Consider the following 26,597-nt stretch of genomic DNA (forward strand, 5'->3'; position numbering starts at 1 on the left):
ACCTATCTAATCAAGTTAACCATGTGAGTCGAACATCATATTTTAATCAACACGTTTAACTCATCACTTAAATGATTTCTCTTGATATAAAAAAAAGACACATATGAGAGTGTGTAGTTACCTGACATGCATGTCAATTTTTTGTTGTTGAAAAAGCCTATTTTTTTAGAATTTGTTTGTTCAATTAGACAATGACACGCACTAAATATTGGAGTTTTTAGATGGGGGTGTGATTATTTGTTGTCTTAAACTATATCCCAAATTAGAGTATGAATTATCTCAATTAATGAAGAGACAAATACTTAAAAAACTAAAAAAAATCTAACATGTAATGACATATTAAGTATAATAAAATAACACGAAAACATTCAAAACATAAATAAATTGAAGTACTCATCTCTCCATCATGGAGAAGATCCATATTTCCCAAATTATGTTATGAACCAACAAAAATATAACATATCAACTAAAAATTAAATATTTATTATTTATTCTATTTTTACTTCAACATCATTTGTCTAAGATATAGTTTGAGACAATAAATTATTATCAGTGATTAAGTGAACGTTAACCCCTCTGGCCTGAGTACAAGAGACAGGAACATAATAAAAACATTCCTTCCTTAATAGTTTGCTTAACTGCTTAAGTGAGTACTTAATTTACGGAGGGTTCTCTCCTATTGGTTCCGCACATTAACAACCTCACACCTCTATCATACGCCTCTTATCCTACGCCCATCTTCACCTTTTCATTTTTCTCTTTATGCGTTCTCTTCTTTCTCTGTTATACTATTTTATTCAACTGTTTCTGAACACAAACCCTAATCCAATTCCTGAGTCCATTACAACAGGTACGCTTCTTTGATCTCATTTCTTCTTTATTATTTTATTGATAATCATAATCAGGTAGTAATTAGGGTTTTCGTCATTTTTCTACAGCATTGAGATCCGCGAATTGAAGTGTTCGATTTTGATGCTTTGGCGAGAATCAACATTCGCAAAACCAATTGCACTTTGGGTCGGGTTCCGATGGCGAATCCCACCGCAGGTACCAAATTCGTATCCGTGAATCTCAACAAATCGTACGGTCAGCATTCGAGTTCTTATGGATCCAATCAAAACCGTGCCAATGGCCATGGAGGAATGGTGGTTCTGTCGAGGCCGCGGAGTTCACACAAGGCTTCTGGGGCGAAGCTTTCTGTTCCACCCCCCTTGAATCTCCCTTCCCTGCGCAAAGAGCATGAAGGCTTTGATTCCTTAGGATCGGGTAATGCTCCTTCCGGTGTAGCGGGCTCTGGAAGTGGTTCCAGGCAGGTATCGTCTGTTATGGGGTGGACCAAGCCAGCCACAATTGCATTGCAGGAAAAAGAACACTTTGCTGAGCCGGCAATGGATGGGTTTAGCAGAGGGAGCAGCGTGTATATGCCTCCTTCAGCTCGATCAGTGGTGACAGTTGGACCCGTCACACCTGCTTTGGTTCAATCTAAGCCTGTTGTTGACAAGGCAGCTGTGTTAAGAGGAGAGGACTTTCCTTCATTGAAGGCGGCCACCTTGTCTTCATCAGCTGGAACAGCTCAGAAGCCTAAGGAAGATTTGAGTCAGAAGCAGAAAAAGTTGGGAAGTGACAGTTTATCCACTGAGCAGAAGAATGCTTCTCGATTGAGCTCACTTGTTGATGTTGGCAATAGTCCGAGTGTGATTACGTATGAAAGACATAGTGGTTTCGGTGGTTCCCAGGGAAATGAGCAGGGTAGGAAGCAAAAGGAGTATTTCCCTGGTCCTCTGCCTCTAGTTCCGTTGAAACCAAGATCCGATTGGGCTGATGATGAGCGCGATACAAGTCATGCTTTTACAGACCGAAACAGAGATCATGGATTTTCAAGGAATGAAGCTTATTGGGATAGAGATTTTGATATGCCCAGGGTTAGTGTTTTGCCACAGAAGCCTGCACATAATTTTGACAAACGGGGACAGAGGGATCGAGGGTCTGAACGAAATGCTTGGGATCGTTATGCTGGTAGTGAACAACACAACAGAAGTAGAGTTGATTCTGTCCAGACCTCAGTGTCAAGATCTTCATTTGCTTTGGGTGGTAAAGGGCTTCCTATCAATGATCCCCTGCTTAATTTTGGAAGAGAAAGACGTTCTTTACCAAAGAGTGAAAAGTCTTTCTTGGTTGATCCATTTACGAAAGATTTTGGAGCTTCTGATTTTGATAGAGGGGATGCTATTCTTGTTGGGGTGGTCAAGAAGAAGAAGGATGTATTAAAACAAAGTGATTTCCATGATCCTGTTAGGGAGTCTTTTGAGGCTGAGCTTGAAAGAGTTCAGAGGATGCAAGAACAGGAGCGGCAACAGATCATTGAAGAACAAGAAAGGGCGTTGGAATTAGTTCATAGAGAAGAAGAGGAGAGACTAAGGCAAGCTAGGGAACAGGAAGAGAGACAAAGGAGGTTGGAAGAAGAAACAAGAGAGGCAGCATGGCGAGCAGAACAAGAGCAGATTGAAAAGTTGAGGAAGGTTGAAGAGCTCAGGTTAGCAAAGGAAGAAGAGAAACAGAGGATTCAGATAGAAGAAGAGAGAAGGAAACAAGCTGCTAAACAAAAACTTTTAGAATTGGAGCAAAGGATTGCTAGGAGGCAGGTTGAAGCAGTCAAAGGTGGTAGTCAGTCTCCAATTGCTGCGGATGAGAAGATTCATGGGTTTGTGAAGGAAAAAGATGCATCCAGGGCTACAGATGTGAGTGATTGGGATGACAGTGAAAGAATGGTTGAAAGAATAATAACATCGGCCTCTTCTGATTCATCAAGTGTGAATAGGCCACTGGATACAGGTTCTAGAACTCACTTTTCAAGGGATATTTCTTCTAACTTTGTGGATAGAGGAAAACCAGTTAATTCATGGAGAAACATTTATGAGAATGGGAGCAGTTATGCACCTTATCTGCCGGAACATGATAATGGCAACAATAATTATGGTCCTCGTAGAGATTCATCAATTGTTGGAAAGCCATTTATGAGGAAAGATTACTATGGTGGTGCTGGATTGATTTCTTCCAGGAATCAAAATAAGGGGGGCATTTCGGGGTCTCATTTAGATGAATATGCTCAGTTACAGGGGCAGAGGTGGAATCAGTCTGGAGATGGAGATCAATTTAGCAGAAATACAGAGATTGATTCTGATTTTCATGACAATTTTGTTGACAGATTTGGTGATGGTTGGTCGCAGAGCCGTTCCCGTGGCAATTCATTTCCTATATACCCTGAGCGCTCTTATCCGAATTCTGAGTCAGATGGCCCTTACACTAACCTGGGGAGGTCACCTTATTCTGTAAGGCAGCCTCGGGTTCTCCCCCCTCCAACACTAGCTTCTGTGCCCAGAAGTCACAGGATTAGAAATGAATACCCAGGTCCTTCTGCCTTCCTAGACAATGAGATAAGGTATGATCAGGCTGCAAGTGGTGGATCTACCATCCCTACTGAAGTAGTGGATGCCCTGCAAGAGACTACTGATAACAAGGATCGTGATACTGCACATAGGTGTGATTCTCAATCTTCACTCTCTGTTTCAAGCCCCCCTAGTTCTCCAGCACATCTCTCGCATGATGACTTAGATGGATCTGGAGATTCCCCTGCAATATTGATTTCTGAAGAAAGTAAAAATGGTGCCCTCTCAGCTCCAGAGAATGTGTCTACTGTGATAAATGTCAGAGCTCAAAATGTGAATGCAGTTGTTTCTTCGTCTGCTGTCTCTGCTGCTGTTGATGAAGAATGGACTACTGAGAATCATGAGCAGTTCCAAGAACAGGAAGAATACGATGAAGATGAAGATTATCAGGAAGAAGATGAAGTGCATGATAATATTGACCTCAACCGAGAGCTTAAAGAATTGAGTTTAGAGGAGAAAGGATCACCTGACATGATGGATAACCTAGTATTAGGATTTGATGAGGGTGTGCAGGTTGGGATGCCCAATGAGGAGTTTGAAAGAACATTGAAGGATGAAGAAACTACATTTATGGCACTACAAGACTCTATCAGCACTCTTGACGAACATGTATCTTTTGACAATGCATGCAATGATGCCAAAGTCCCTCAACCTGTTGATGATTTGTCTCAGGTGAATCTTAACAACAATTCTAGTGTGTTTGAGGAATCAGAGAATATGGGTCCAAATGTATCAACTTCAGGTGCTATTGCTATTGCACCTCACTCATCAGTGGGTCCAAATGTTATGTCTAGTGTAGCTGCTCCAAGTCAAGCTGAGCCCATTAAGCGTCAATTTGGTCTTTTTTCTGGTCCATCATTGATACCATCTCCTGTTCCAGCTATACAGATTGGATCTATACAGATGCCACTTCCTCTCCATCCACCAGTTGGTGCACCCTTCTCTCACATGCACCCGTCAAATCCTCCTTTGTTCCAATTTGGCCAGTTAAGGTTTACATCTCCCATATCACAGGGGATAATGCCTCTGGGTCCTCAAGCAATGTCGTTTGTTCAGCCAAATACTGCATCTGAATTCTCTTTTAATCATAACCGTGGAGGTCAAGTGTCAGTTCAGAATAGTCCCGATACATCTGATCGCTTTGTTCAAAATGAGTCAATGCCTTATTCTGTGGATAACCAACCAGGTATTACAAGGCATTTATCACGAGGTTCACTGCCAAGTGAGAATGCTGAAAATATTAATGGACTTAAGAAAGGTACTAATAGCACTGTGATTGTTACAGGTTTGCCAGTGGACACACAGAGGAGCCAAAATTCTGTTGGGAACACTTCACCCGCAACTGCTAATGAATCAAATGGCCAGCCACTTGCTAGAGATGCATCAATTCATTCAGTTCCCAAAGAGAAGGATTTTATGGACTCAAAGGCACACCATCCAGTATCTGTTGGTAGAGGAAGGAGATATGTCTTCTCAGTAAAAACTCCAGGCTCAAGGTCATCAGGTCCTGCTGCAACCAACCACTCAGATTCCAGAGGATTTCTTAGGAGGCCTCATAGGAATATTCAGCGTACTGAGTTTCGAGTTCGGGAAACTGCTAAGAAGAGGCAATCTTGTAGTTCAGTTTTGTCTGACCACTTTGGATCAGATAATAACTCAAATATCAATGGAAGGGGTGCAGGCATATCCGGAGGGACTGGACCTAGAAAGACATCAGCTGATAAATTGGGAAAACAGACAGTAGAATCTACTACAGAAAATTCCCAGCAAATAGATTCTAGAAGCAGAACTGACAAGGTTGATGGAAAAGAATCAACGAAGACCCGAAGTATCTCACATTTTGGACATAGTAATCTCAATAGGACTTTGTGTTCCGAGGAAGATGTTGATGCTCCGTTACAAAGTGGAATTATACGTGTGTTTGAGCAACCTGGAATTGAAGCTCCTAGTGATGAAGATGACTTTATAGAAGTCAGGTCAAAGAGGCAAATGCTAAATGATCGACGAGAGCAGAGGGAGAGAGAAATCAAGGCCAAGTCTCAGAGTACAAAGGTTTAAATCTATACAGTTTCTATTTATTCACGTACCCTTATTTTTGTAGCATCTCTGCTGATAACATTTTTTAACACTAGATGCCACGGAACTCTCGTTCTACTTCACAAAATGCTGCAGCCTTAGTTAATAATACCAGAGGATCCATATCAACTGGAGAAACGGCAAACGGGGCTCGTGCTCATTTAGTTGCTACAGAGGGGCGCATAATGGTAAAGGCTCATGTGTCATCTGGATTTGATTCAAGTTTATCATCCCAACCCTTAGCTCCTATAGGCATCTCTCCTTTGAAAATTGGTGCTCATTCTGACTTGAGATCACAGACAAGCAGGTACTTGTTTTCTCATAAGATTTTGTATTGGCACTGTTGTATAGAAAAGATCAATATAATCTTTCCTTTTTCAGGACACTCAAAACGAGTCTTCCAGCAGTAGGTGGTGGAAAGGGCTCTGGGCCTGATGTTGATGATGCTCAGACATCTTTGGGATCTTGGAGCCATGTGCAAATAAGTCATAGTCAACAGGTATGACACCCTTGCTCTAAAAAATATTTTAAAGACAAAAATGGTATGTGCAAAAGGTTCTTAATAATGTTCTGATTTTCTTCTGCATGCTATGGTTTATATTTAATATTTTATTTTTGGGATTTAAAACAATTAGAAACATTGGTTAAGTTTTAATGTGGTGGTCTGTTCTGTCTTTGTTTCATAGGTTTAGTGATATAAGTGGAAATTTTGGATATGCATTTTCCTATACCTTATTTTGTAGTATACAGCATTTATCCATTTTCTTATTATTCTAGTTTAATGTTTTTTAGGTGGGCTAATCATTTCATGTGAGGATTGAGTTCCTACTTCATAGTTTTAATTCTTTTTGTTTGGGTGATCAAAGAACCATAAATATTTGACTGGTCAATGCTTTTGTTGAGAATCTAAAGCTAAATTCGATGGCAGGTCATGGCTCTTACGCAAACACAACTTGATGAGGCTATGAAGCCACAACAGTTTAATTCACAGACTCCTCTTGGAGATCTGAATAGTGCTGTTAATGAGTCCAACTTGCCTACATCATCCATTTTGACCAAGGGAAAAACTTTCTCTTCTGCTTCTAGCCCAATCAACTCCTTGCTTGCTGGAGAGAAAATTCAATTTGGTTAGCAAATAAGTTTTATATGAAATGTTTTTTTTGGCAATAATTTGATTATGGATAGATGAATTTTGTTGCAGTTTGTAGTAATATTTCTGGATTTGAGTTGTCGTACTAATGGAAGATATTTCCTTTTGTATTAGGGGCAGTGACATCCCCAACTGTTCTTCCTTCCAGCAGGCGTTCTGTGTCTCGTGGCATTGGCCCCCGACATTCATCCAGATCAGACGGGCAAGTATCCCACAACCTAGATGGATCTGAAAATGATTCCAGTCCTTTCTTCAATAAAGAGAAACACAATAATGAATCTCATGGCCAGTTAGAAGATTGTGAAGCTGAAGCAGCTGCTTCATCTGTTGCTGTTGCTGCCATTAGTAATGATGATATTGTTGGTAATGGATTGGGTACTTGTTCTTCCTCAGTTTAAGATGTTAAATGTTTCATAGCTACAAATATTGCAAGTGAATTTTTTCCTCATCAATAAGTTTTTATTCCTCTTCTGTGAATATGCTAATTTGACTTGAACCAATTAGGATTCATGAACTACATTTTTACTTATACAAGTTACTATGGTAGGAATAGCTAGTGAGCAGCAATCTGCTACTGAATCCAGATCCGGGGAGCCTCTTAGTGTATCTCTTCCTGCAGATCTCTCTGTCGAGACTCCTCCAATTTCCTTCTGGTCACCCTTACAAAATCAACAGAATCCTTCAAGTCAAATGATCTCGCATTTTCCTGCTGGTCCTCATTTTCCTTTCTATGACATGAATCCTATGATGAGTGGCCATCCTGTCTTTGCTTTTGGACCACATGATGAGTCTGCTGCTGCAGCACAGTCTCAGTCGCAAAATAGTACTACATCGGCTTCATGGCCAATCGGAAGCTGGCATCAGTGCCATTCCAGTGTCGATTCCTTTTATGGTCCTCCGACAGGATTTACTGGACCATTTATCACTCCTCCTAGGGGAATCCCAGGAGTCCAGGGGCAGCCACACATGGTTGTTTATAATCATTTTGCACCTGTTGGACAAGTTGGCTTGAGTTTCATGGGCACCACCTATATCCCAACAGGAAAGCAGACAGATTGGAAGCAAAACCCAACATCATCTGCCATGGGGAGTGAAGGGGGTACCGATGTGAATATGGTGACTTCACAAGGAAATCCAATTAATATGCCTTCTCCATTTCATCATCTTGCTCCTGGTTCACCACTTCTGCCAATGCATCCTCCTCTGGCCATGTTTGATGTTTCTCCTTTCCAGGTAAACTTTTGATGTGTTTCGGGGTTGCAAGTGGTAACCGTACAAAAAACTTCCATGTTTTGCAGTTATAGTTATAGTTCAAATTGTGCATAAAGATAATGAAAACTAGTAAACTATAAATTTATGTTGTGCATCATTTTAACTGTTTTGAATAGTGATTTTTTAAGTATTTAATAATTGTTTAATTTTGTCTTGCCAGTCTCCTGAGATGACAGTACAATCTCAATGGCCTCATGTTCCTAATTCATCAGCTCCATCCATTCCTTCTTTAAATTCCAATAGGTTTACCAGCTCTCAAACTTCTACATTTGATGTTGGTAGGAATTATCCTACAACATCTGATGCAAATGTTAACCAATTGCCAGATGAACTTGGATTAGTGGATCATTCAGACTCCACTGCCTGCAAGGTATCAGCACAGAGTGTTGTCAACAAGATTCAATCTGCCAATGCTCATGTTCAGAATGACAATGGTGGCAATAGTAATAGCCAGAATGCAAGTTCTGCTTTAAAGAGTCGGCCCTCACAGCAAAGTATATCTACTCAGCAATATGACCATTCCTCGGGATATACTAATCAGAGAGGAGGTAATGTTTCACACAGACACAGTGCACATGGGGATGAATGTTCCCAGCGTAGAATGGGGTTCCATAGAAGAAATCAATCTCTAGGTGCAGATAAGTTGAAGGTAAAACAAATTTATGTGGCTAAACAGACTACGGGTGGGACATCAAAAATTTCATGATTAGGCAGAACGATCTGCTTGTTTTGAAGAAGTTGAAAGGCTAAATTATTAAATTTTGGTTACATCAGATTGTGTAGCATATAACTTGCTGGGCGACATAATAGCAGTTTGGTATCAGCCATGTGATTTGGAATGCTGTATTGGTCTAAAGCCTAGTTCATCTTTCCCTGTTTTATTTTGATGATTTGTATTAAGTTAATAAAGCAATTAGATAGTATGGGAACTTTTGAAGAGAGGATCAAATTCCTAGCTTTGTTGGGAAGAAGATCGGGCACCGAACCTGTTGATATCCTAAAACCTCAACTGCAGGATTTATGGAGCTGATCTTTGAGCAATTCTGGTGTTTATTCAGTGAAATCAAGATGTTTGGCTTTACATACTTTTTTGGCAGGCAATTCATCTATTTCTTTGGATCTTGAACATATTTTGAAATTTGTGGAAACTTTTATACCTTCAAAAATAGCTTTTTGCATGGCAAATTTTATGATTGATGTCAATTACCTTTTTTTTACCTCTCAACTTGAAGAAGACACTAATCACCTTTTTATTTGTTGTCTCTTTTCTTTAACAGTTTGACGAAAACTTTTGAGCTAGTTGAATGTTTCTTCCGTGTTGCATGGTTGTTGTTGGTAACTTCTTTTCTGTCATTTAGAATTTTGTTTAAGGGTCAAAAGCAGAAAAGAATAGGAATATTATTATAGTATGTTATGGTTGCTTAGAAATGACATCGTTTTTAATAATCAGCCCTATGATATTATTATAGTATGTTATGTTTGTTTGTTTCTTACGTCAACAAGAGCACAAAACCAATATAACAAAGCTGGGTTAGTAAATGAACTAGAAGTTCCTTCTTTCTGGTGAGCTGACATTAGAAAATGAGCATAGAAGATCTCATATGGAAAAAGTAAGTTTTGGTTTACATAATATATAATATATAATATATAATATATGAGAGCCAATAAGATGCAAGTAGTTGCTAACAAGATGGGAGACCGAAACCGAGATGCAGCTACGTCGGGCCAATTCCAAAAGCCTTTAATTAATCTTCCATAATGAATTTGCCCAATGTGTTTGAGGTCCATTATCGACGAGTAATGACTCTTTCTATGAATGAAGAGACAAGTACTATAAAAACAAATAAAAAAATAATATAATAAAACTTTTTTATCATTTTATATATAATGAAAAATATTTTGTAATTAAAAATACATGTAAAAACAAAAAATTATATTGCCATTAGAGAGGGGATTTACTTACTCCCTTATTCTAGCCATCAATTCTAAGGAAATCTAATAGTTTGAATTAATGAATAAATCTAAACAATTGGATTTCTCTATAATTGATGGATAAGATATAAAGTAAGTTTACAAAGCTGACTCTATTCTCACTCATTCCATTAAACTAACTACTTCAAATGGGTTGAACCACTTGAGTGACAATTACATATATCCGTTTTTCTCATAAAGTTATGTTGTTTCAGATCATTTCATAAACTCTATGCACAGTAATGACAGTGAAATTAAAATAAAAATAACAAAAATGTTTAAACTTTTTAACAATATGATATGTTTTGATTAATACATTGTAACATGATTTAGGATATCAGTATCCTTGTCTAACTGCAACTTCAATTTTTTAGTAACCCTACTAGTCCTTTCCTACATGTGCTGCTCCTGGAGACTAGAGTACCTACTATTATGATTGTTTTTTGGGTTTTTATGTTGAAATGTTTAGTTTTGTTCTTAGAATTGAGATTAAGGATGAAAAAAGGAAGACATATTTTATATGCTTAGTTTCTCTATAAAACATAAATATATTTTGGTACCTTGAATAAAACTCTCTTTTAAATCTGAGATACAAAGTGTGTCCCTATGATTGGTAAAACAAAAGTTGTGATTGAAGGGATGATGGCATGTGATTCCCTACAGAGGAATATTTATTTACATAAAAGATTCAAACAATTGTATGGAAAAGTGGATGGAGTGTTATCTAACTTTGGAAGTAAAGGGATCATGCCACGTGAAGCGTGACTTTGAACAGAGAAACCCAATTCAAATGCATCATTATTCACAGTTAATGCAAACACCCCATTTTGGATTAAAAAGGACAAAAACAAAATTCATGTCAATCACTGAAAAGAACACCAATGATGTTAAACTCTTTGTTTATGTATTGACCACCTAAAACTAGTCAATATAAACATTTTGTTTCGAAAAAGGAAAATAAAAAAGGGATAATGCATGCATGTTTTCTTAGTAAGTATTGGATGGATGTTGAGATGACAGTGTTATTTAAAAGTGCAATTTCTTCCCATCTTCTCAAAACTTTAATAACACAGGGATTTCTTGGCATAAAAGGACGAGCATTGCACCAGTTACAATTAAGATCCTATTCATTAATAGATATACAAATGTTTAAAAAAATTTGAAAAATATGTTATTAAAAACAAGTATTGTCTTCAACCACTAAGGGTAAAGTGTTATAAGAGAAATTCAGAGTTTCTTATCACTTTCAATTGAGTTCACTCATCAAAGAGGATCCTCTCCATTAATTAAGAAGCAAGTGGTTATTTTTACTCATATTTTCAATGACAAAAATGTAATTTAATTATAAACAAAAAATAAAAATATTATTACATATAACATTTTGTGTGCAGTAATATAACACTTGGGTCTTTATCTACATCCTTCCTCTTCACTAACGTCCAAAGAGAATAGTATAACTGGAGACAGTACATATCTTGAAGATTGACCGTCATTGAATGCAAAATTAGCATTCAAAAAAAGAATCATATCATTTTTTGCGTTAAAAAAATAATATCATTTATCTCCTCAATTCCCTCAACTAAACAAAACCATAAAAACAAGAAAACACATTTTATTCTTAATTTTGAAGCATAATAAATGATTGAAAGATGTTACTATATATAAATAGAAAGATGTACATCTAGTATGAGTGGGTGGTTGTAACAGTGAGAGGGACCCCCAAAGTTGTAATAAGGTTCTTGTTGTTTGTACATCTTGCATCCATTTTGTTTTTTTTCAATTTAATCCTTATGTTGTTGTTTTCTCTATTGTCATGCCATTCTTAGACATGTACAACTCTAACCACAATAAGATTCATCCATCAATATCAATATCAATACCAATATCATCATAATCACTTCTCTCCAATGAACCCCAGAATCTCTTTCTCTAATGATTTTGTTGAATCCAAACAACCCATGAAGCAAGATCGTAGCTTTAATAACAGATCAGAAACACCAACACCAGTAGTATCTTCTGACTTTGAGTTTTCATCATCATCAATGATAAACTACTCTATGATGAGTAGTGCTGATGAGCTTTTATTCAAGGGAAGGTTGTTGCCCTACAAGGATAATAATAATAACCAGATGCATAGGGCAACTACTACACTGAGGGAAGAGCTTCTTGTGGATGATGATGATGATGATGGTATTGAATCTCAGGGTTTTTCTCTAAGGCCACAAAAAGGGTCCTCAACAAGGTGGAAAGGGTTTCTTGGTTTGAGAAAAAGTCACATTGGCTCTAAGAATAAGACTGACAAAAGTGAAGCTTCTTCTGACAAGGGAGTTGAAGTAACAAGATCTGCATTGGAGGGATCCCCACTTTCTCAGGTCACAAATCATAGAGTTATTGTTTTTTCAACTATATTTACTTTTTAGTTTGTTTTTTGTGTGAGTATGGTATACTTGGTTCAATAATAAGGGGAATGTTAACTGAGTAATTGGTATCCCATGAAGTGAAAAAATGTAATTTGCCTGAAAAATAGTAAATAGTGATTGGTGTTAAATTTTCAGAACAGAATCAATATCCTTGCCTTATAGTATAGGTAAATATGATGTTAATAATAATCTAAAACTAGTTTTGTCGGGTTAACTATTTATTATACAACATTTTTTTTGTATTGCAATTTTGATTATTAGCCTTGTCCAACATTATTCTTGGAAAATAACTGAAAAGTCTAAAAACTTCTCTGTTATTATTTCCTTTTCTTCTCTACTAGAGAGGGATGGTGTACAAATGTTAATGTATAGGATTGGCGTACAGAAAATATTTTTGTTTCCTTATGATACACTAGTTTTTTTATTCCTAAATTATTACTTTGACTTTTCCTTGTTCAGATCACTAAAGTGGTTTTATAGTGTGATGCAGGAAATGTTGAATGAAGGAGGGTCAAGTTGAGGAGATTTGTAGATTGGGTTATAGATTTGTGGCTAAAGGAGGTGTTGAATTTGCAGAGGAATGTACCATTTTTTCTTCTTTCCATTTTGTTTTCTTTGCCTTGGTAAAAAGGTAAGAAGAAAAGAAAAGTCATTTTGCTTTGTGTAAGGATATTGTTTGTGAATTTAGATTCTTCTATTCTGATTTCTGTTAATCCACTAGGAGTTAGGATTTCTGTTTTCTGTACAAATGATTTCCTTCTTGCACTTCAAGTATTTGACTTTTAACTCCAAAACAAATAAACAAAAATGTTTTATCATATGCAATTTTCATCTTAAATTATCGTTGAATTTTAAATATGAATTAAATGGAACGAAAGACTAGAAAGTCCTATTTCAATTATATTTAATGTTTTCAAGTATTTTTCTTCATTCCACTGCCTCTGAAAATCAACTAGACAACCTTCAGATAGATGAGGACTTGCATTTTGCACTCAACATAAAATTTTAAGCTTTATGTTTCCATTATAAGAATCATCTGTCCTTAACAGTGTCTTATTCCTTGTCTTAAAATAATTAAATATTGACACGTTGATAAAAAATTAAAAGTGAAAAATAATAAAATAAAATATTGTAATTGACTTGTGACATGAAATAAGACATTATTTAAGACATGTGATCTCTATACATGTTTCCGTAGGCCATTATGCAAAAATGCACTCTTTTTCTTGAATTATAGAATCTAATGTGGATGATTAATTGAAACACATTTCAAGATCAAATTTGTAGTCTGTGCTCGACCAAAATAGAAATTGTAACCTTCTTGTTTTGGTTGAACTAAAATAGTACCAATTATGTTATTTAAGTACACCAAATATCTACATGGTAAATTCATTCTAGCGGTCACATTTACATACATAAGGGGATTAATTAATCATAATATTTATTTAATTAAATTGTTCTAATTATATTAATTAGAAATATTGTACAAAAATTAATTAAAAGAAATAAGTAAAATTTTAAATATATTTAAGAAATCATATTCAAACATTGTTTGCTCTTTATAACTCATTTGAGAGAGCTATACGCAGCTCTGTATCTAGATTTTTATAGAAAATTGGTTTGATGGTTATTTTAAATGTCGCTAATAATCATTAGGATGCATAAAAAATAATACCCATTTTATATTTTATGTTTCACCTTTGTTTAAAAACTATTCTCTGGTAAAAACATTTTTTCATTTCTATCACCGTTCAATAATTATATTTATCATGTCTTTTATGGAAAATGTCAAATGTAAGGACTGAGAATAAAGTTTAAAGGAGAAACTTTCTATTGAAAACAGTAAACTTATAAATTTGAGGATTTAACTTTAACTTTTTAATGTATTCTTACTATACTTTTAATTCATCATCTTTAGACTTAAGGTTAACATAACATTTTCTAAACTAGTTATATTTTCTCATAAGAAATTAAATAGAAATGTTTTTGTGAAAATACAAAATACCTTAATGTATTTTTTATAAATAAAAACGACTAGGAAGAGAAGAAATATTAACAAAATGTGTAAAGGGTAACAAATATTTAGTGCTGCAGAAGATCCAGTATCGAGTACCCAGATTGTGAATGCTCTTCTTTTGGGTTTCTAAACTGTGATGCATGATTCAATTTTTGAGTTTCCGTTTTGGTTCTCTCATTTTCTCATTTTCTTGTAGCGCAAGTTTTCTTCCTCTTCACCATCCCAGAGGATACACATTTTTCTGATTTCTTTCTTGATTTGCATCTTCTGCATGTTACCGTCTTCCTGATCCATTACCATGGCTTTTCCTGGCTCCCTCAATGTTTTGATGAATGCCACTTATGTGGTTTTTGCATTCATCTCTGCTTTATGCTTAAGTGCCATCAAAGGTTCATTTTTCTCTTTTACCCTTTTGCACTTCAAGATTTGTTAGTTTTTTGTTCAATTAAAAAGATTTATTTTTTACATTTGTTTTTAAGTTCTAGAGTGAATTTGAAAGATGGGTCGTTGAAATTTTCATCAAATTCTGCAGGCATAATTGTGGGTCCTATCGCTGCTCTATTACTGATCCTTGGAAATGTTGGGGTGATTTTGGGTTTGTTTCCTGCACATGTAGCTTGGACAGTTTACACCCTTTTGAAGTATGTAATTTCACTTATGCACCTTACCTGCTCTGAGCACAGCCAATCAAAATCTTAATTTAACTTCAAAACCAATTTTACTAAGGACTTTGTTGTCATCAAAAATTGTTGTTTTAATAATTATTGAATATTTAATTGGTTGTGCCCAATAATGCAAGGTCTACCCTCTGCTAAGGACTTTGTTCTTGGTTCCTGATTGTTAGTTTATGTTTACAGGATGCAAATTTTTGATATACCAATGAAAGTTGCAATCCTGCTTGTTTTGCCTGGCTTGTTTGTTTTATGGTTGGGTCTAGGAGTATGTGGAAGTGTGATTGTTGGGCTGGGTTATGGCTTTTTCACCCCATGTATTGCAACTTTTGAGGCCTTCAGACACGATCACGATTCTAAGAAGTTTTTGCATTGTATTGTGGTGAGGCTCCAAGACCTTTTTGTCATGACACTAGCACTTATTTGTTTAATTTATTATCACATTATTTGTTTTTGGTAAATTTTATTACCTCGTTTTACTTACCCATACTGTACTCAGGACGGAACATGGGGGACTATCAATGGCAGTTGGATCGTCGTTATTGATTTTGTTGATGTATGTTACCATTCGTACCCGAGTTACTTGAAGGAACTACGTGAAAAACCTTGCTCGGATGAGCATGAGAGGCTCAGGTAATGTCTATCTGTTTATTTGTGTTAACTCTGCTTCATTTCCTTCTTAAACTGTGAATGTGGAAGAACATTAATCGTGTGCTTCAATAGACTGTTGAGAAATATTGCTGCGATTTTGTAAATTGAAAATTTTAGTTCATGGAGCTTTTATCAACTTATTAAAGTTCATGCAGACTGGAAAACATGATTGATAACTTCCTGAAATCTCCTTAATCTGATATTGTGCTGCAGATTAGTTCATGTTCCCGGATGTATTGTTGTTGGGATCATAGGACTAATTGTTGAGGTTCCTCTTTTCACCACACTTGCTATAGCAAAAAGTCCTTATTTGTTGTTCAAGGGATGGTTCCGACTGGTGCATGATTTAATTAGCAGAGAAGGTCCATTCCTTGAAACAGCTTGTGTTCCCATTCTTGGTTTGCTAATATTTGTGTGGCCACTTATTGTCATTGCAAGCATTTTAGTTGCTATTTTCTCGAGCATTATTGTTGGACTTAAGGCGTCCATTATAGTATATCAGGTTTGATCACTCTTTTTATCCTTCACTTCTAATGCTTGGCAATGTTACCTCCACTGTGTCATTGAGTCTCATTTTTTAAACTTCTTGTGATTGAAGGAAAGATCTTTTTGTAGAGGTTTAGCCTATGTCATTGCAATGGTTGCCGAGTTTGATGAAATTACAAATGACTGGCTCTATCTTCGAGAAGGGACATTCTTTCCAAAGTAAACAATTTTCCCAATTAGTTTCCTGTCCTATATCTAGTACACTGCCATTTATTAGATTAGCATCACCATTCACTTTGCTTGCAGCCAGGCCCCAGTATCGAAAGAACAAGGATGCTCAATCAACAGAATTTTCCGTTAGAGGAAATAGTAGTGTGGATGGAAGCAGATTAAATGCTCCGACAGAGGCACCTGCAATGTTAGTGCCAAACTTAGCTCATTCAAGATCGGTTAGACAGACCATTCAAGAGGTGAAAATGGTGCAGGTATGTATCTATTTCACCTAATGTTGATCAAGTTCTGTGTCATCTTGCAGCTTCTAACACTAAAATTCTATTAAAGTCCATTTCAAGGCACCTAATTAAGTTAGATCAAAACCATAGGAAACTACAAACGTATACTGCTGATAAAATTGTTTGGGATGACCTCTGCACATGTCAAATGTTATTTGATTTTGCAAAATCAACTAATACTTACTAAAATTCACCCCGCACTTAATAGCATAAAATGAGACTGCAGGCTGCAAATTTGTGTTACTTTCCCATTTTCAGACTATACAATTCTAGGATCAAGATGTTATACTTAGATTACACCACTAACCTGAAAAGACGCAATAGATGTTAAAGTTAAACCGAGAAATCAGTTCTTTGGTGGATGATAGGAGTAACTCTTGGAAGTTTACTCCACTAAGAAGTGGAAAAAGAAACAAATAAGTATATCTAGAAATATTATCTTTTCAGCATGTCAAATACTTAAATATATTTCAGGTTTTCTACTCTTTAAGTTTCAATAGCTTGAGAGTTCGAGTGAAAGCTCAAGTTTTTAAAATCAGAGTTCATGTGAATGTACTGAGGTCTTCTATTTTGCTTTGATCCTAGATTTGGTTTGATATATATCTATTCTTTTAATGGTAAAAAAAAATTCTCTTTTCAAGATTTTTATGCCTGTACATCTTCAAACTCCACTGATAACAATGTACTGATTGTTGTCTGCAATTAATCATTCAGAAAGTTAATATATTTCATGCTTTACTCTTGCCTCATAAGGACTTCGCAAGAATAGCTAATCGATGAAATTGTTATAATGTGCACATTCTCATCGTGGCATCAGATATGTAATTATGTAATTTTTTTACCCAAAGTGTGAATATGTGAGGTCTTATCCGGATCGTGGAGGCTTTTTTATATTCTTATAATGCTGTTGCTGCAATGTGTAACATGATAGATCTGGGGAAATATGATGAAGTCGGTCGAGATGAGAGGGAAGGATTTATTGGATTCTAATGTGCTAACAGCTGCTGATCTATATGAGTGGTTGAAGGGAAAGAATAATGATTTAGCTGCCATTGTTGATGTTGGCTTGCCTTGTTATTCACTTCTACAAACTCTTATATTCTCCATCAAATCCAACTCAAGTGGTGTATTGCTATCAGATGGATTTGAGATAAACTATTTAAACAGACCAAAGGATAAATTGTTAGATTGGTTCTTCAATCCTGTAATGGTTCTGAAAGAACAGATTAGGGTCAATAAGTTGGAGGAGAGTGAAGTAAGATATTTGGGGAAAGTTCTTCTCTTCGGAAGCGATATGCAACGCATGCAAGCTTGCGATGATGACCATTCTGTGCTTCAAGATGCTGTTAGAGCTGCTCAAATCCAAGGACTTGCAAGAAGGTGAGTGAAATCTATAATTCTATACATTATGAGAATAAAATATTTCATGACTTAACATTTGCATGTCAAGATTTTAGAACATTTATGAAGTGATATATTTGGAACTTATACAGGATGATTGGAATGGTAAGAAGTGTATCAAAGCTTCCAACTTATAGAAGAAAGTTTAAACAAGTTGTGAAGGCTTTAGTTACTCATTCTATTGACAATGATGTTTCTGGAAGATCAGAAAGGTCTATGATCTCTGAAGCCTCTGAGGAAAATGTTTAGGAATTGAGATGAACTAAACTAGTTTTTTGTCCTTACCTTTTTCCTCTATTCTTGGCTAGGATTCAAGATATTATCCTTTTTTGTGTGCTACTTTCTAGTAACTCTCTTTTCTTCCATTTTTTTGGGTGAGTTTACAGAGTAACTCTCTACATTCTAAAATAGTAACTTCTTGACATACCAGCTTTCAATATTTTTAGTATTAATGAAATTTTAGTTCCAAATAAAGATAATTTGGTCAAGTATTATAAATTTTACTATTATTATTATTACTATTTATTTAATGTGTTTATTAAATACTGAAGTGGTAGAAAGGAAAAATTCAAAGTTTGCTTTGACTACAAATGTGGACCAACTTAAAAATAGAAAATAATTTAAAAAATATGAATCTAATGGTTTTATTAACTTTGTATTACTCTATATTAAAATTGTAGAATATGTTTGACAGACATACTTTTAGCTGCTCAAGCTTATATGCATATTTTTTCTATTAAACACTTGATATATTGATATATACCTTACTCACATGGTCAAATATTATCTCAATCTATAAATTTCATACAGAAAAATTTCTTTTTTAGAACAATGATATTCATTTGGAAAATATTATGCCAACAAATGTTAATAGCCTTTACACAACTTCGAAATTCATGACCCAAATCTATTCAAGGGTGAGAAGTTAAAATGAGTAAATTTTCATGGGAAAAGTAAATCCAAAGTATCTCATTATACAAAATTTATTATTTACATTACCTCCTTTAATTATTTAATTCCAACCATTAAAAATAAGGATAACAAATCCTTTTTTGTAAGTATTGGACTTACTGTAATTAGGGAGCTTCCAACTATATATCCATTGTTATAATGTATGAGAAAAGTGAAGAATCACACGTGAAATAACATGTTTTGAACCAAAACTTTGATACAATAATTCTATCAGTTTTTTGAAGTTATAAAATATTCTAATAATCTTTTCTTATCCAATAATAAGCTAGGAAATTATATCACAGCATGTATAAGAAGTACCCTAACTAACACGTTAATATAATTAATGCACCTTATTTAAACCCCAAATAAGTAAAAATGACATATATATTGGTACAAAATCATATTTCTACTATTTCTAATTTTATAACAAACCTAATAGTTTAGAACCAATACCTCTCCATCAAACCCACATCATCAAAAATAGCCTTGTTACTTTCGTACAAATATAAGATTTTTTTGTCATCCATTCACTCAGGAGAAACTAAACAGTAAATATTCAGGAATTGAATATTCCACGTGGTAGTGAGGGACCTAAAGTAGAAAAAAGAAGGGAGAAGTGAAAAATATGGCACAAGATCCAAGAAGAGTGGTTCCATACCTAAGAGGTGCCATTCTACTGTATGTGTGGATGTTTGTGCCCATTCTGCACTCTCCAGCTCAAAATAAATATCTATTTTATTTTAACACTTTATTAAACTATATAATATATATGACATACTCTTGTTGATTTCAGTTTTACACTACTATAAAAGTGCAGCCACATACCCAGACTCGTGTTTAATTTTATATAGAATGATAGTCTCATATTCCATACAAATATTTAATAGTATCCTCAATGGTTAACTTCAATTTTGATTTTATATAGAATCATCTTAGTAGGTGTCATACCAAGCTAATCCTTGCAAGTTGCAAGTTCTTATTTAGCTAAGAAGATAAATATGGGATGGTCTTACTCAAAGAACAATTTCATTATATTAATGTTTGAGAATTCAATTTTGAAAAGAAAATATAAAAAAAAATACTTTAAAGTCAAATCATAAATATATTTTATGATTTTTAAGTCTTTTATTTTATTTTTCTTACTTCCAAAATCTAAATCGTAAACAGATCTTAGTGTGGTGTATCACAGTCCACAACTCTATACAGATACTATTCCTATTTTTTACCATACCTTAGTCACTCAGACGAATTCCACCGTCTAGAAAACTTTCGCTATCTAAAACGTTGATATATCAAATCAACATACAATTCAATGTCAGAACAACATGGCCCACCAATCCTAACTTGTCTATCTTTCATTTAAGATCAAGCAATGCATAAGTTTTACTGCCATTACCTTTTTCTGGGGTTGGCTATTTCAAGATTCCACATGCTCATGTACCTTCAATCTTCGTTTTTTAGCTACGGTTTACCTAATTTTTAATGCCACATTTTGCATTTTTAGATCGTACTTGCCTCTACTGTCCATTCTTTCCAACTATATCTCTTATAGGTTTTCATTAAAGGGTGAGCTTAATTAGATTCAACTCTAACACAATGTTAACCCTTATAGCAATGTCTTTATATATAGAAACCTATGAAAACTCTCTTTTTACATTAGATATGTCAGTGACCACTGACCACATTTTCGTCGACAAAGATCCTCTGTTCCAAGAAAATTTTGTGCTTATATGCCAAACCAATGAAATTTTATAGAATAGTGTACAAATATTAATTTATGTTATTATTATTTTTACTTTTAATCAAATAAGATTTTCTAATTGGATAAGGACACTAAACGGGACAGGTGATCCCCATCCCATTGTTGTGCCCACATCAATCACTAGCACCAAATGTTATATCAACTATAGTAATAAGGGGCACAGTCAAGACTAATATCTATCATACATATTACATATGCCTACTACTGCACATAATAAAGACACCAAGACAAAAGAAAATAATTAGGGTCGGTGAATGAGAGTCTTCAGAAAGAAAATCAATACTAAGTTTTTGGATGTAAAACATGGTTTTACGTACAATGTACCTAAGTTTGCAAATTGTGGAGTTAATTGTTGGTTACATGGACTAGATAGGGGTGATAGAGGTTATAATATAAGTTCGTGTGTATGTGCAATATTTTAACTATATATTCTATCAGCGAATAATATACATATATATATAAAATATCTAGGGGGGTCTATATTAGGAGAAAGAACAATATTGCATTAATTTGAATTGGTTTCTTGTCTTACCTATTCATAGTTAGTAACAGTGGTTTGGCTATTCAAAAATATACAGAATGAGAATTGTTTTCTGATAGACCCGCACGGGCACAATTATTTGAGTTGCGAACTAATAATATAATGATAAAACAGACTATTGAAATGCGATTGTTCTTGCGCAGATAAAAAAATGAATCTGCCCACATATTTATGTGGTTAAATATCGATTTACGTGATTAAATATCGATTTTTTACTAGTATGTTGATATATATTTTATGTCTTCCGGCCGGTTAACATTATATAATTTTACATATTCAATTTTTATATATCTCATTTTTTTTGTTTTCATAGTGCATCTAGTTTAATAGTTAGAAGACTAATTTATTGGGTATCATCAAATGCCTAAGTTGGACCCGTCGTAATATTATTTTTATATACACTTTAAATGAGTATATTCAAACTTAAAATTGTGTTTAAATCACACAAGCATACTTCACTAAAACCAAAACCAATACATACTAGTAAGATTTATTATTTTCAAATCACACATGCTTCTCTCACCAAAGCCATTGCATACTAGTAAGGTTTATTATTTTCAAACCTATAATTTTTCTATGTATAATATTATGCATTATGTAACATATCAGGTCGACATAACTTTGACATTGTTCAGATATAGTAAAATCAGGTTAATAGCAATTACAATAGTTGCTTTTAGAGTTTTTCTTAACAAAATAAGAATATTATTATTCTATTTTTGTGTCATTTTTATTTTATGACTTTAAATAGATGTTATGAGAAAAATGTATATGCTGTTGGACCCAAATCAGAATAAGAATAATGTTGTCATTGTGAGAAAAAAAGTATATATTGTTTTTATTTCATAAGAAATTATAAAATAATATGTGGAACCAAACTAAGAATGATAATATTGTTTGCCGTTGCTCTAACTTTATCCAAGCAAATAATATCTTTAAAATATTAGATTCTTCTTCGTCTAATAGAGCCTGTATCCGATTTGATATTATATATCTCATTTGCCTCTTGGTTTATTAATTTCATTGCCTTCTAATCTTAACTTTCTTTTTTGGGGAGGATTGGAAATGTGTGCATCTTACTATGTAAACGTCCTGAAAATTGAAAAGTTTATAAGAATCAGGACCCTCCAGGCTCTGTGATACGCATCTGACATCTCTCTCAAATCATACCATGATTCGCAATGCAATGATTATAGCATAACAGAAAAGCAGCAACTCAGTCACATTTCTGGCTGTAGAAGTATCAAACTCGTTTTTCCCTCTCTTCCTTTCACTCAACCCACACCAAATCATCATGAAATCCACACGCTGCAAGGAATCTCAATCTTCACACCATGTGGTGCAATTATCACATGCCTTAATATTCCGAACCATAGTACGTGACAAACACGTCCCTCCCACGTTACAATGCTATATAGCAAACCGATTCAGTTTATTTCCAATCCAAAACGACGTACTAGGTCCTATACCTCTCAACCTGGGGTTGGGAAATAACAAAACTATTTTTTGGTGAATATAACAAAACAACTTTACTCATGAACAATTAACGAACGGTTCTAAAATCTGAAATTTGAAAAAGGCCAAGTACTTGGTACTGTTATTATTTCGATTATTTACTAGATAAAGGTAAGTTATGGAAATAAGAATAACAATATTGTAATTTTAACTCCGGTACCAATTTTGTTGTACTTGTGAAAGTAGAGTTGATTTGGTTCCAAGATTGGAAGACTCTACTCACATGGGGAGGGATAATAAGATCAGCTTTTCCATCCTATCAAACATGTGCCCGTAACTTAAACGGCATGGTGCATGTACCTGCCCCTCCTACGCCCAACAATTAAACAAAATAATCACCCTTTTCAGTCCTCTCTTCCTAGTAGCATCAGCTAACTATAGCTATAGCTACTTCACCTTCTCTTCCCCCATTTTTACTGTATGTACTGGTTTATCTTTCTTACTTGTTTGTTCTTCAGTACCCTTTCTTATATATGTGAAATGATCCAAATAATAAAAAAGGAAAGAAAGAGAAGGTACAACCATACAATCACTGTATTTGCTGTACCTCTCTAACGACAAAATTAAAACAAAGAAACGGACACGAGTATTAAGGGAGCTAATTAAAAAGAAGACAAGAGTGAATTTAATTACATAATCGAGCTCAAGCTAGCCTTAGCTTCTCCGTATATAATAACGTTAAGCCGTAAAAAGAACAAACGGAGCTGAATTATCTTCTTCTTCACCTTAATTTCAGCATTAGAAATTAAAAAAAAACTGTACAACAAGCAAAAGAGTCCTGAATGGCGTAAAAGATAAGATTGAAATCAAGATACCTAATCTAAAGGTAAGAATAATGTCAGCAAAGTTGCATGTTTAGAGGACAAGAGCCAAAATGGAACAGATACGTTTATGGCTTCCGTTGAAACCACTCGTAGCGTCCTTCCAAAGGCACGTCTTTCACAATATCGTAATTATACCTGAAATTATATTTTTAGACATATCATTTATTAGTAATAATTCAGATGTCAAATAAAAATAAAATTAGTAAAGTGAAGAAGAATTTCCTGTTGATTTAAATTTTAATAACGTTTAGTAACTTACTTGTCTTGAAACCGTTTCTGAATATCTTTCTCAGCGATAGTGAAGAATTCTTCAAGCTCCAATTCCGTTGGCATGATTTGCACCGTTGAATAAGAACGGTGAGAATTGGTTTCCGCCTCTTGAGAATTTTCTCCGAGACTCATTGTTCTCCTGCGGGAAGAAATTAAACCACAGAATGTTACTGTTATGGTTCAGTAACATAAATGTATAATGAAGAGTGTTAAATCTTGAACGAAAGAAATTGTGGCTGTTGAGACACATTACTTATTTCATGCCTTTTCAAACTGAAACTCATACTAAAACGACTTGATTTTTTAAATTTTTTGAAAATAGAATAGAGAAGCGATTTCAAATTTAAAAAAAAAGGATAAGTAATGAAATCCGTTAAATTCAAAAACCTCTCAGTTTGTTCACCACAATTGTACGTGGACGTTTCAACTTGCGCGCTCTCCACCTGCAAGGAGATGTGGAACACGATGCATTAAATTTAATGAAAGAAAGTGAGTGAATGATGAATGAAAGACGCTCAGGAGCAATTAATTAAAGGAGAGAAACAAAACGTAACTTCAATATCGGAGTAAAAAATCTACATTAGTACAACATTAATTGTTTTCAGCTCAGAAATTTTCGAAAACGAAACGAATTCTAATTAAATTCTCTCTTTCAGTTTCTGTTACCTCAAGATCTAACAGTTTCATCTTCTCCTCGTCAACGGATCCATTGCTCGAACAGCACGACGCTTGTAATTCCTCATCGGAAGTCGGGCTAGAACAGCCTTCCTCCGTCACCGGAGATACGACGGTGGCGCCACTCTTTGTACCGTTAGATGACGATTTTTTCTGCTCTTCGTTAGTGTCGTTGATTTTCCTTCTCTTTGATGTCGGTGCAGTTGAAGTTGCAGCTGTAACTTCTTCCATGGCTAATGCAGCACGAGCTCTTGTCTTAACACTAACCTGAGCCATGTCCATTTCTACAAGTACGTGCTTCTGCGATTTCTTACCTCACCTTCTCTTTTCTCAGGTGTTAGTGTTTTCTCTTTCCGTTTTAATTTCTTATGATTTTGTGAGTGTAAGAGAGAAAAGGGATGAGAAAGAAAGAAAAGTGTGAGTGTGTGAGTGCGCGCGTGTAGTACGGAGACGACGAAAATTGTTGAGGTGATGATAATGACGAAAGGGGATTCAACGGTTAGGAATGGGTAATTTCTTTTTTGTTATTGGTGGTGGTGGTCCAGTCTCCGTTAACAGTGACGGGGAATCTGGAAACGGGAACGTGACGACACCGTTATGGGATCAAGTCTGCGCCGAAGGAAACACCAATGGGAGAATGACACGTCAACAGAACTGACGGTGGATTAAACTGAAACGGAAAATGGTGGTGTTGGAAGAGACGGAAGGTTGATGGTGCATTGTTGTAGGGATTGCAACGCAAGTAACGCTGAGTTTGAAGAATAATGCGGTTAGGATTAGAGAATCATCATTCATTTGCGTTGCGTTGGCGATTTTGGTTTGGTAGAGAACCGGTCTTTAAGCAAAATAATTGTGTTCCTAATTCAATTACGGAAACATCCTTCCTCTCATAACATAAACGCTAAATTGCCATTCCCGATACCCCACGCCCCTCTTTTTGATTTCCCCTTTTCTTTCTGTGTGGGCTATAACCACACGAAAATTTGGCGTTTATCCTTGTAATAACAATTTAATTTAATTGTTGTTATTTAAGGTAATGCTTATGTAAACAAACTTACAATTATTTTAAGTAATGTATAAGCACCAATGCAAAGTTGGAAACGTGGTACCAACCACAACAAAAATAAATTTAATCGACGTTATATGTCATACGTTAAAGTAATTATTTCATTCAATATATATTTTAATTAATTAGACCGTTAGTTAAATTTGCTGATAAATTTATGAGTATTATATAATATAATAAATAATTTATATCAAGGAGGTAAGGATGTTGAGACTAATCCCTTCTCCAGTAATATTATAACAATAATAATTATTATCACATAAGGAATAGTAGAAAACAATGTAATCAGAAATGTTAGGTAAATGTAAATAGATGAGTTGCATAGTATTAGAAAAGATTGTTTTTCATGTGTGAGCGTTAGATAGGTCATTGGGTATTTAAATATTTTGGAAAGAAGATTCTTGATGTTTATATCACTCTAATTGTATGCGAGTCATTACTAATTCTTCATGGTATTTGTTATTTTTAACCATATGATCAAAATATCACCAATTAATTTATACATAGGATAATAACATATTTTTTAGACTTTGAGCATTAATAAATTGCCGACATGAGGTTTTAGCTCCAAACAAAATTAAATTGGGCGGTCATAATTGGCACTTCTCCAATGTAAAATGTTATTTTTTCGATAACTTAATTATTTTTACGATGGCGCCATAAACATATTTATGATGAAATATCCATCCAAAGAAATTATAAAACGTAATTTTTATGTTGAAATAAAAATAACATGTATAAAATAAATAAAACATTTATTGTCACAAGAAAAAGTAATATCACTTCCATTTAAAAAAAATGTTATTTCATTCCATCAATGTTGTTTACCACTATTTGACTTAGACTCAATAATTATTTCTAACATGTTTGGATATTTCAACCAGAGAATGTTTATATGATGCTTTTTTCGGGACAGC

At 34.8% G+C, this 26,597-nt stretch overlaps 3 protein-coding genes and 1 pseudogene across 9 annotated transcripts; 3 read left to right on the forward strand and 1 right to left on the reverse strand.

Annotated features, from left to right (window-relative positions):
* LOC109332612 lies at window positions 683–9,147 on the forward strand. Of its 6 annotated transcripts, XM_019567602.1 has the most exons (9): window positions 683–850; window positions 985–4,632; window positions 4,732–5,498; window positions 5,579–5,829; window positions 5,904–6,021; window positions 6,451–6,649; window positions 6,787–7,047; window positions 7,220–7,905; window positions 8,105–9,147. In XM_019567602.1, the coding sequence occupies exons 1-9, from the start codon at window positions 763–765 to the stop codon at window positions 8,648–8,650; spliced, it is 6,564 nt and encodes a 2,187-aa protein (XP_019423147.1). In that variant the 5' UTR covers window positions 683–762; the 3' UTR covers window positions 8,651–9,147. The 6 variants fall into 6 exon arrangements, with proteins under 6 accessions (XP_019423147.1, XP_019423142.1, XP_019423143.1 ...); XM_019567597.1 differs by having other exon boundaries at window positions 985–5,498; XM_019567598.1 differs by having other exon boundaries at window positions 985–5,498; window positions 7,226–7,905.
* On the forward strand, window positions 11,542–13,040 carry LOC109333185. 2 transcript variants are annotated; one of them, XM_019568513.1, is made up of 2 exons: window positions 11,542–12,287; window positions 12,816–13,040. In XM_019568513.1, exons 1-2 carry the CDS (start codon window positions 11,823–11,825, stop codon window positions 12,837–12,839), a joined length of 489 nt encoding a protein of 162 aa, XP_019424058.1. In that variant the 5' UTR covers window positions 11,542–11,822; the 3' UTR covers window positions 12,840–13,040. The 2 variants fall into 2 exon arrangements, with proteins under 2 accessions (XP_019424058.1, XP_019424057.1); XM_019568512.1 differs by having other exon boundaries at window positions 12,826–13,040.
* LOC109333183 (uncharacterized membrane protein At3g27390-like) lies at window positions 14,297–18,546 on the forward strand. Its single transcript, XM_019568511.1, has 9 exons — window positions 14,297–14,741; window positions 14,885–14,993; window positions 15,210–15,405; window positions 15,523–15,656; window positions 15,888–16,176; window positions 16,273–16,379; window positions 16,471–16,645; window positions 17,604–18,052; window positions 18,166–18,546. The coding sequence occupies exons 1-9, from the start codon at window positions 14,651–14,653 to the stop codon at window positions 18,320–18,322; spliced, it is 1,707 nt and encodes a 568-aa protein (XP_019424056.1). The 5' UTR covers window positions 14,297–14,650; the 3' UTR covers window positions 18,323–18,546.
* Window positions 23,537–25,435, reverse strand: LOC109333184 (annotated as a pseudogene).

Source organism: Lupinus angustifolius, chromosome LG18 (genome assembly GCF_001865875.1).
Source record: "Lupinus angustifolius cultivar Tanjil chromosome LG18, LupAngTanjil_v1.0, whole genome shotgun sequence".
Classification (NCBI taxonomy): domain Eukaryota; kingdom Viridiplantae; phylum Streptophyta; class Magnoliopsida; order Fabales; family Fabaceae; genus Lupinus; species Lupinus angustifolius.

Bases quoted from the DNA above. Each gene is read 5' to 3' on its own strand.
- LOC109332612 (XM_019567597.1), top strand. From the start codon at position 763: ATGCGTTCTCTTCTTTCTCTGTTATACTATTTTATTCAACTGTTTCTG. The intron at 851-984 runs GTACGCTTCTTT...ATGCTTTGGCGA, and splicing joins TCCTGAGTCCATTACAACAG to GAATCAACATTCGCAAAACC. The intron at 7,906-8,104 runs GTAAACTTTTGA...TTGTCTTGCCAG, and splicing joins TTGATGTTTCTCCTTTCCAG to TCTCCTGAGATGACAGTACA.
- LOC109333185 (XM_019568512.1), top strand. From the start codon at position 11,823: ATGAACCCCAGAATCTCTTTCTCTAATGATTTTGTTGAATCCAAACAA. The intron at 12,288-12,825 runs GTCACAAATCAT...AGTGTGATGCAG, and splicing joins AGGGATCCCCACTTTCTCAG to GAAATGTTGAATGAAGGAGG.
- LOC109333183 (XM_019568511.1), top strand. From the start codon at position 14,651: ATGGCTTTTCCTGGCTCCCTCAATGTTTTGATGAATGCCACTTATGTG. The intron at 14,742-14,884 runs GTTCATTTTTCT...CAAATTCTGCAG, and splicing joins ATGCTTAAGTGCCATCAAAG to GCATAATTGTGGGTCCTATC. The intron at 18,053-18,165 runs GTGAGTGAAATC...GAACTTATACAG, and splicing joins ATCCAAGGACTTGCAAGAAG to GATGATTGGAATGGTAAGAA.